At 38.0% G+C, this 11400-nt stretch overlaps 1 protein-coding gene across 1 annotated transcript; it reads right to left on the bottom strand.

The window, feature by feature from the left end:
- Positions 1–1395: 1395 nt before the first annotated feature.
- On the bottom strand, positions 1396–2277 carry LOC308422715 (small ribosomal subunit protein uS5-like; the record flags this gene model as incomplete). Its single annotated transcript, XM_080919375.1, has 1 exon — positions 1396–2277. One exon carries the CDS (start codon positions 2275–2277, stop codon positions 1396–1398), a length of 882 nt encoding a protein of 293 aa, XP_080775501.1.
- Between the last annotated feature and the right edge of the window lie 9123 nt (positions 2278–11400).

Below are 11400 nucleotides of genomic sequence, written 5' to 3'. Positions count from 1 at the left end.
GAAAAAGCTCATTCCAAGATACAAGTAGCTAGTGGCAGAGGTGGGGGGGGGGAGTAAATACTTTAGGAAATTTCACACCATACAATTATTCATGGATTTTAGATACTTGCCCAGAACAACCTGGACTCAATCCCAGGCAGAGCACCATCCCATCCTTCCTGTTGCTAATGCTATTAGTTTAGTCTCTAGTTTTCAATCCCACCTTATGAAAAGATTTCTTGTTCCAAAATTCCAGTTTCCCATGTAGGTCCGCATTCTTTTCAAATATTTGGACATTTACCTTTCTCATAATTCTATTTCCAACCTAATTCTCAGTCATCTAGATAGATATTAAAAGTCATGGTGTCAATAAATAATCACCAGGACCAGCTGCCAATGCAACTCCTTTTGAGATCTGAGGGTCAATACAATGGTCAATGCACTTTCTCAGAAGACAATAACCCACATAGTTCCAAGCCCAGCCTCCCAACCTAAGAACTGGGTTTATATCCATCAGAAGCCCACAGTGCACAGCAAGGGAGTAACAGTGACATTAACACATAATTCAATGGAAAAATATTAGATCTCATGGGATTGGCCCAAGCAGAACTAGTTGGAACATTTCAGCTTTAAATGTTCTGATATATTACCATGGGGTTCACTGGAGCCTTTAGGTAATAGAGCAGCAAAGTGAGGGGAGAAGCAATCATTCTCAAGCCCCAAGGTATCCCAGGGGATACAGAGTTCCAGAGCATGTGACTTTGTCCTATGCAGCTCCAAAAGCAATACATTATAGAGAGTTAAGGTCTCTTGTTTCTCATGTACTGATAGATGCAAAATGATTTGCACCATGTAGGCATCACACTTGAAGAGAACTGGTTCGTTATGCTATGAAGTTCTAGTGGACACACAATATATAGAAAATTAGTTGCTTTGTTTTACTGGAAGCCCATTATGCAAGTTTAGAATGGTCATCAACATACTCACTATGATCAAATCAATTACATGAGACAAAGAAGTATGCACTAAAAGCCCTACACTGTCTGCTTAAAGTTTCTTATATTATGGTGTAGAAAGGTTCCCTGTTGCTTTAAACAAACTTGCTGTGTTTATACTTAAGTGGGAATTAGCATTGGAGAATGTGTGATTTCCACTACAGGTTTTATTTTTCAAGTTACTTATCAGGTAAGAGTATTTCATAGTGAGGGTTTCATCTATATTACATGGTGAATAAAGCTACTATAAATTGATTACACAGGTTTAATAACAACTACCAAGTCTCAACATATGATAGACCTTTGCCAACGTTGATTTCCTTGGAGGTTTTAACATGAAGGTTCTTTTTTTTTTTTTTTTTTTTTTTTTTTTTTTTTTTTAGCAGATTTGGTTCATTTATTTTGTCTTTTATAAAAATCCTTATGTAGTAGCCACAGCTGGAGCCTGGGTCCTCTGAACAGAGACTCTGGTGTGGGTTTTCACAAGATGATCAGTGAATTCCTGATAATGAGACTTGGTGAACACAGTTTCTTTCCAGAGGTCAGGGGTCAAGTAGCTGTACGTTTTTGAGATGGCATCAAAGGTGGCCTTGGCAAAGTTGCCCAGGGTGGCAGTGCAGCTTCTGGCTGAAGTGTAGCAGTCATCTATACCGGCCATCATCAGAAGCTTCTTGGGCACAGGAGCAGAGACAATGCCAGTGCCTCTGGGGGCAGGAATGAGACGCACCAGCACAGAGCCACAGCGGCCTGTCACCTTGCATGGGACAGTGTGGGGCTTGCCAATCTTGTTCCCCCAGTAGCCTCTCCTCACAGGGACGATGGAAAGCTTGGCCAGGATAATGGCCCCTCGAATGGCAGTGGCAACCTCCTTGGAGCACTTAACACCAAGACCAACGTGACCATTGTAGTCCCCAATAGCGACGAAAGCCTTGAACCTGGTCCGCTGGCCAGCCCGGGTCTGCTTTTGCACTGGCATGATTTTCAGAACCTCATCCTTTAGAGATGCACCCAGGAAAAAGTCGATAATCTCAGACTCCTTAATGGGCAGGGAGAACAGGTAGATCTCCTCCAAAGACTTGATCTTCATGTCCTTAACCAGGCGGCCCAGCTTGGTGACGGGGATCCACTCCTTGTCTTCAGCTTTACCTCCACGAGCCCCGCGGCCTCGACCACGGCCTGGGCCTCGACCACGACCGCGGCCCCTAAGACCGCTGCCGAATCCTCCGCGGAAGCCGCCGCGGCCTCCTAAGCCTGGGCCCCCGGGTCCTCCGGGCCCCCCCGCTGCACCGGCGTCATCCGCCATTTGGTGTTTTCCCGAAGAAGAAGAAGAACATGAAGGTTTTTAATTCTGAGATCTATATGAGTGTTTCTGTGGGTACCTTGCTTTCATAGTCTCATTAATCTGTGATCAACAAACAGAGACATTTTACATTCATCCTGTAATATGAAGCTATTTCCAATTTATGTTCTGCCAGTATGTCTACATGTTTCCATGTATGACCAAGACAAAAATATATAAGTAAACAGATAAATAACAAAATCCAATCCTGTAACAGATATTAATTAAGGTGATCAGACATAATGCATACAGCCACCTCTGTGATATAACATTAACTATAAATTAGTATTTACAGGAATAATCTGATATAAGGCACTTGTAACATTTCTTAAACTTCTATGATGCCAATGAGTATCACTCAGTTTGAAATCTTTCCACTATCTTTAACGGTTTTGTTTTTGTTTTATTTTTTATATTTATAGTTGAATCTGTTTAGAATAAACATAAACTGTTGTACAAGGTCATTGTTCTATTAGGATCCATTTCTTATGTGATAAGTTCTATAGATATAAATATATGAAGTATATAAAAGTTTCACTCTTCATATCTGTGGTAATCCTACCTATCTCCTTACGCCGACCCCCTAGCAACCACTAGCTTCATAGTTTTGAATGTTCCATGCAGATGCATAATTTATTTGGACTCATACAAATTAGCTCTCTGGGTTGAATTTGGTCAATCACGAGCATCATTCTAAGGTTCCACAGTAGATGATTTCCTTTCAGTGCTATGTAATGCTAAATTGTCTGCATGTAGCAGATTACACTGTCACCTGCTGAAAATAATATGGTTTGATTTTATATCAGATGAGTGATTATGAATAATGAAGCCAGTATAATGCCTATGATCAGACTGTTGAGTGGACACAACTTTTAGCAAGTGTGAGTAGAGATGGGTGCCAGAGAGTCCTAGATCATGTAGCGATTCCATATTTATATCTTGTAGGGGATTCATCAACATTCCCAGGTAGCTGTTATCATGCACTTTTTCCCTTTTTTAAAAATTTACAAGCGATGAGTTTGTGCGCTTGTCATTCCTTGAGACTGTAACAAATGCTTTTGTCATGGTTTCGGGTTTTCTCTATACTAAAATTTCCCTTTTAGCATTTCATCATCGTTTGGATTCACACAGGATGATTTAAAGATAGTGATCATTTCTTCTATAATTTTCTTCCTCTGCATGCCCTTCCTGTTGAGCTGTCCTTTCAGATCACTGGCCCATATTTTTCATTAGGTTACTCATTTCCTTAATTGAGCTTAAAATGTGTGTGCATGTTAAATAAGCATTCTTTATCAGATATGCCTTTAAATCTCCCCCCATTATGTGTGCTGCTGCTGTTTATTCTCTTGGTATTCAGTGTGGTAGAATAAAGGTTTTTAATTTTAATAAAGCCTGGCTTTTTTTCCCTCATGGGTTTTGCCTTTACTGTTCTGTTTATGATGTTACCCTAAGTCCTAAAACATGTACATTTTCTCAAAGGTTGCCCTAAAATGTTTTACATTTTGCATTTTATATTTAGGTTTGTTTTATATTTTTAACTAAACATCTATAGTGTGAAAAGTTCCTGTCTGTCTTGGGTCTTGGTGTGTGCATGTACAGTTATTTTAGAATCATTTTGAGACCTTTCTCTGAAGTATAGCGCATTTGCTCTTTGCTTGAGCAAAACAGGTAATGTCCATATTGATAGATTAATAGTCCTTTTCATAATTTTTCTTGATATATTCATCTTGTATTTTCCTCTATAGTGAAAAAATGGATCCATTTTTTCTAACTTAAAGCAAAAATGAATTCTTTAATGGACAAGGATTCCTGAGCCTCTGGACAGTAAAATAGGTACAGTAAAAAGAGTGGAAACAGGGATTCGTTCATACATAACAGCACGAACCTTGCACAGAGTTGAGTTATAAATTCATGCTACACAAACTACTGGACACTTGTAAATGATGTATTTGTATCCTGCTTGTAGTTTTAGGAATTTTTTGCTATATGTAAAAAAATTAATATTTTGTCTTATAGTTAGATATGATAAGAGATGACATATTTACATATTCTGAGAGAAGACAGTAACACACACTCCCATGAAAGACATGGCCGATGTGAAGAAGTGATCTCATTCTGGATATAACCTGACAGTAAAGAGGAGCAGAGGAAATGAAGTTGCCCTCACTGGACCAAAGGTCTCTTCTCACATTGATGCCAGACAGTGCTATTCTTCGCTGCATATGCAACTGGAATCATGGGCATCTCAATGTGTGCCCAATGTGATGATCTAGTCCATTGTGAGCTGTAAAGGATTTAGTTGGTCTACAATGTTGTTCTTCCCATGAGGACACAACTCCCTTCAGCTCTTTTATTCTCCTCCGTACCCCCAACCCAGCACCCTCATCAGAATACTCATACTCAGTCTGATGGTGAGATGCATACATGATTAGCTGCATGATTCTGGCAGAAACCCTAGGAGGCACCCCTATCTGGTCCCTGCCAGCAAGCACTTCCCAGCATCAGCGATAGTGTTTGGGCCCGGTGGCTGCACATGGGTGGATCCTTGGGTGAGGCAGCCCCTGAACGATCCCCTCTTAAATCCCAGCTCTTCCACTTGATCCTGTAACCCTTCCCGTGAGTGGTTTGTTCTCTCTTCTAAGAAGAAACGAGGCTCAACATTTTGGACTTCCTTCTTTTTGAACTTCCTAAGGTCTGTGAATTGTTTCTTTGGTATTCAGAGCTTTCTGTGGCTAGTATCCAGTTAACAGTGAATGCATACCATGTGTGTTTTTTGTTACTGAGTTACCACACTCAGGATATTCTAGTTCCATTCATTTGCCTAGGACTTTCATAAAGTCATTGTTTCTAATAACTGAGTAGTACTCCATTGTGTAAATGTACCACAATTTCTGTATCCATTCCTCTCTTGAGAGGACATCTGGGTTCTTATTATATGTTGGAGCATCTTTGGGTTACATGTCCAGGAGTGGAATTGCTGGTCTTCCAGTAGTACTAAGTCCAGTTTTCTGAGGAAATGCCAGACTGATTTTTCAGAGTGGTTGTACCAGCAACCCCACCAACAGTGGAGGAGTGTTCCTCTTTCTCCACATCCTCGCTAGCATCTGCTGTCATCTGAGTTTTTGATCTTAGCTATTCTGAATAGTGTGCGGTGGAATCTCAGGGTTGTTTTGATTTGCATTTTTCTGATGACTTGGGATGTTGAACATTTCTTTAGGTGCTTCTTGGCAATTAGGTAATCCTCAGTTGAGAATTATTTGCTTAGTTCTGTACCCCATTTTTAAATAGGATTGTTTGATTCTCTGGAATCTAATTTCTTGAGTTCTTTGTACATATTGGATATTAGCCGTCTATCAGATGTGGGATTGGTAAAGATCTATTTCCAGTGAGTTGACTGCCGTTTTGTTTTTTTGGCAATGTCCTTAGCCTTACAGAAACTTTGCAATTTCAAGAGGTTCCATATGTTGAATCTTAGAACATAGGCCACTGGTGTTCTGGTCAGGGATTTTTTTCCATGTGCTTATGTGTTCTAAGTTCTTCCACAATTTCTCATCTAATAGTTTTAGTGTACCTGATTTTATGTGAAGGGCTCTAATCCACCTGACTTTGAGCTTTGTACCAGGAGATAAAAAAGGGTCAATTTGAATTCTTCTGCCTGCTGACTGCCAGTTGAACCAACACTATTTGTTGAAGAGGCTATCCTTTTTCCATTTAATGTTTTTAGCTCAAAGATCAAAGTGACCATAGGTGTGAGGGTTCATTTCTGGGTTTTCAGTTTTGTTCCATTGACCTACCTGCCTATCTCTATCCCAATAACTATCAAAGTTTCATCACAATTGCTTTGTAATATAGCTTGAGGTCAGGGATGGTGATTCCCACAGAATGTTTTTGTTGTTGTTGAGAACAGATTTTTGCTATCCTATGGTTATTTTTTATTCCAGATGATTTTACAAATTGCTCTTTTCAACCCTATGAAGAATTGGGTTGGAATTTATTTTGCATTGAATCTGTGGATTGCTTTTGGTAAGATGGCCATTTTACCATGTTGATTCTTTTAATCAATGAGCATGGAAGATCTTTCCATCTTTTGAGATCTTCAATTTCCTTCATCAGCAATTTGAAGTTCTTGTCATACAGATCTTTCAATTGCTTATTTAGTATTTAGGGTCACAACAAGGTTATCATTTAGTGAGATGACCATGTGTTTTTTTTTTTCCTTTGAGTTTGCTTATACGGTAGATTACATTGATGGATTTCCATATATTGAACCATCACTGCATCGCTGATGTGAAGCCATTTTGATCATGGTGAATGATCATTTTGTTGTGCTCTTGGATTTGATTTGCAAGAATTTTATTGAGTATTTTTTAAATCAATGTTCACATGAGAAATTGATTTTTGTAGTGTTCCTTCTGTTTCTATTTTGTGGAATAGTTTGGAGAGTATTGGTATTAGGTTTTCTATGAAAGTCTAATAGATTTCTGCATTGAAATCATCCGGTAATGAGCTTTTGTTTGTTGAAGAGGCTTTGGATGACTGGTTCTATTTCTTTGGGTGTTATGGGGCAATTTAGATGATTTATCTGATCCTGATTTAACTTTGATACCTGGAATTTGTCTAGAAATTTGTCCACTTCCTCTGCATTTTCTAGTTTTGTTGAGCATAGTCTTTTTTAGTAGGATCTGATGATTTCTTGAATTTCTTCACTTTCTGCTCTGTCTTCATTTTAATTTCTGGTTTTGTTTATTTCAATACTTTCTCTGTGCCCTCTAGTTAGTCTGGCTATGGGTTTATCAATCTTGTTGATTTTCTCAAAGAACCAGCTATTGGTTTTGTTGATTCCTTGTATAGTTCTTTTTGTTTCTATTTGGTTGATTTCGGCTCTGTGCTTGATTATTTCTTGCAGTCTACTCCTCTTGGGTGTATCTGCTTCCTTTTGTTCTAGAACATGCTTGGTGGTACCAGCCTGTACTCTCAACCAAGAGATATACTAAGATAGGAAGATTACTAGTTCATGATAATTCAGGACCACTATGCCTTTGTTTTTGTTTGCTTGCCTGTTTATTTATTTTTTTATACCTAACACATTCTAATCATTTGAGAAGAGGTAATTTGAACAGAGAAAATTCCTATATTGAATTAGCTTGTAGGTATATGTATAAAACACTTTTTAACTACTGGTTGATGTGGGAAGGTCCATTCCATGCTTCAGTAGGTGATGCCACATTTGGTATGTGATTAAAAAAAATGAACCTGAACAATCCAGCAAGCAATCCTTCTCATAGTCTGGGCAACAGTTTCTCCATTCCATTTCCAGATCCTATCCTGAGACCAAGGTTCTTCCTCTGTATAAACATTGCATTATATATAAGGTTTTTACTCCAAAAAGTTGTCTTGATTATGGTCTTTTCTCACAAGCATTAGAAAGAATTTAAGTCAGCAACTTAACACGACTCCATTCAAAAATAATCAAAACTGGAGTGAGGATATAGATCAGGACTGGAGTGACAGCAATAACAATGTCCAAGTTCAACTCTTGGCATTGCATAAAAGAATGAAAGATAAATATAGAGGGAGGATGTGCATGCTTATACCTACCAGTAATCCTAGCCCTTAGAAACTGGGGCAGGAGGATCTTGAGTTAAAAGTCATCTTTGTTTGCATAGTAAACATAAAATAAGTTGTGTTTTTACACAGAGACTCTGGTTTAAGATTAAAAGGAATAAAAGAATCCTACTGACATTGTTATTCTCAGACTGGTGTCTAGCCCAACTATCATCAGATAGTGTTCACCCGGCAACTGAAGGCATGGATGCAGATACCAACAGCCAAAGGTTAGATCTTGGTAATCTGTTGAAAAGAGGGAGGAAGGGTTGTAGGAGCCAGAGAGATCAAGGACAGAAGAAAATCCACAGAATCAACCAACTTGAGATCATAGGAGTTCATAGAGACTGAGCCACCAACTAGAGAGCTTGCATAGAACTGACCTAGGCCCTTCACACATATGTTAGGGTTACATAGCTTGATCTTGAGAGCCTTCTACCACTGCAAGCAGGAGCTAACTCTGTTATTTGTCTTTGGGACCCTTTCTTCTTACTGGGTGATGGTGCCTCCAATAGCAATTCTGAGTAGGTCGAAGACCTGAGGATTTTTAAAAAAGAAACAATCAGATCATTAGTGTGATGAGAATGCCATTTACTCTTTGAATCCAGCCCAATATATATGGCACAAAGCAGTGTGGAAATTTCCTCCTCACAGGGTCAAACAGAAACAAGGTTATGAGTTCTCATCTTCTGACTAGGCCAATCTAAAACACAAAACAAGGTGTGCTGTGTTTCTGTTTCCAGGCCCACAAGCAGGCAGTTTGGCTGACCCCTGGGGGTGGGCGTCACTCCCAACAGTTGGTTCCTTGTCTCACCATAATAGAAGAGGTGTCTAGTCTTTTTGGAACTTCATATTTCATGATTGGTTGATATCCATCTATGCTGATCCTTTGCTGAGAAGAAGTGAGAGGAGGAGTTGTGGCTAGGAGGATAGGAGACAGGAGAAACTGCTGTCCAAACGTAAAATTAAAACTAAAGGGAAAATGGAAAAACATAAGGTAAAGGATAAAAAACTAAGCAGAAATTAAAAAACAAAAGAAAAATTTCTATCACAGCCTTGACAAGGAATTGTGAATTAAAAGATGTACAACTTCAGAAATTCACAAATTTATTCTGTCTGATCTCTAGAGAGAAGATGTCAATTTATTTATAGCAGAATGCAGTCTCCTGATAGTCCAGAGAGACATACCCCTGTGTTGCTTCTTGAGATAATGTATGATAACCCTTTTATTTTGGGTGCCTTAGCTACAACATTACACGTTTGTTTCTCATGAGATTTATCAGACCATGCATTTGTTCATTTATGTATCTTGTCTTAAATGCACCCTTTGTTGAATCCGGGAAAGCTTTATTTTTAAAATAAATTCTAATTTTAAGAGCCTCAACTCCAAGTATAACTATATTTTACGGTACTGGAGTAGTGAATGCAATGTCTTTTGTGCAACTAGATGATGGGGAACAGTGAGGTGGAAAAGATGAATGTCAGATTACTCTCAGGATTCAACTATGTGGAGGGACAGTTTATAGCAGCTATGCAGGGTTAGAAGACACTGAGTCCACATTAACTCATTCTGACTGTGAGACCTTCTTAAATAGCGACAGGAGCTAGATGTATGCTTTTGAATATTGGAAGAATTCTGATCACGTACTCATTCACAGTCTTAGATAGATGTAAGTAACTGAATAGATGAAGTTATGTCATAATGCCTAACCCAAATTAGTCACATTAAAATTCCAGCTATTTATTGTGAAAGCACCAATAATTTAGTGACCAACTAGGTTTGAACAACTTTGTATTTTTAATTATTGTCTTCACTTTCTGGATGTAGCAACTGGAATGAGGCAATCTGAAACAATTTGCCAAATCTAGGATTAAAATTAAGGCTCCGTGAGAGCTAACACAAGGAGCAACTTCTCTAAATGCAGTCTCAGATTCAGAAATCATAAATATTTGTCAAAATATGGAATCACTGAGGAAATAATAACTATTAAACCAGATACTGAAATTTTTGATACTGTAAGAGGGTTTTTTATGTTCTAAGTGCAATTACAGGATAGAAAAATTATTGTAAAGCTATAATCAAATGAAGCTAACACAAAATAAGAGTTGTTTGATTAAATATCAAATGTATTGGAAAAATGTTTCTTTCCCTTTAAGATAATGAGTGCATTTTGAAATTTCTGTTGCTTTGTTGGTTTTGTCCTTGTGGTAGGAGACCCACAAGAAGACCAAACAATACAGCTCTAGCCTATGCATGGAGGGCCTAGGTCTGTTGTATGCAGGCTCACTTGTTGGTGGTTCAGTCTCTGTGAGCCCCTATGGACTCATGCTCCTGGATTCTGTGGGCTTGTTCCACTCTCTGTCTTTCTGTCTTTTGTCTCTCTGTGCCTTTCTCTCTGTCTCTCTCTCTCTCTGTCTCTCTCTGTCTCTCTCTCTCTATCTCTCTCTCTCTCTCTCTGTGTGTGTGTGTGTGTGTCTGTGTGTGTGTGTGTGTGTGTGTGTGTGTGTGTGTGTGTGTGTGTCCCTCTCTTTCTCTTTCTTTTATTTAAAGGTGCCTGTTTGTCTTCACTGAGAAAAAGAAACCCATAGATTTGGTGTGTGGAATAGAAGGGAGGGTCAGGAAGGAGTTGCAAAAGGGAAAAGATAATCAGAATATATTGTATCAAAATCAACTATTTTCAATTTTAAAATTAAAGACCAAAAGACAACATTTTATTAATATTATGTTATTGGAACAATAAAAGCAATTTTTTTTGAACAAGGCAGCCCTAGCTGTTCTGGAACTCACTCTGTAGAGCATGTGTTAAAACTATTCTAATTTTTAAAATTTAATACAGTAATACTCTGAGATAATGGAAAGGTGACACAATTGCTCATAAGAAATTATGACAAGGAGAATTTATGAAGAATGTGTGAAACTATAGTTTGATTTAGAATAAATTACAAGCATAATAGCACAAATCATTCTCACTTGCTATACAGTCGCTTTAATTGGAGGCAAATCAGGTAACTCATAAGAGATAGGTTTGAGTTTATAAAGAGACTTCATCAGGATAAGGAACAGTGGAATCGTGTGTGCATACAGATTGATAGATACACTCTTGTGTATGTCATAATGTTGTATGATTTGGGAAATTTTATTTCCTCTTTAAAGTCTGCATTGTCTTAATTTATATTAAACCAGACTTAATGTTTAGAACATTAACCTATAAACCAAATAAAATGTTATATCTTTACTATTCCTGAGTTCTCATAGCAACATTCAAATAAAATGCCAGTTATGACACTATATATCATATTTTCATAAATATGGATTTATGAATATTATGAATTCACACACATATATATACATATATATATGAATATTACATAAAACCATTTTCAGGTATATGCTTAAACTGTGACTTCTCATTAGATATTACATTGTTGTTAAGGAAGTAAGATTGGGAATAAAAAAATGTCAATCAAATATACTGTCTTATA

This window comes from Micromys minutus (genome assembly GCF_963924665.1).
Source record: "Micromys minutus genome assembly, chromosome: 7".
Taxonomy (NCBI): Eukaryota; Metazoa; Chordata; class Mammalia; order Rodentia; family Muridae; genus Micromys; species Micromys minutus.
This window is presented reverse-complemented; position numbering and strand designations above follow the sequence as displayed.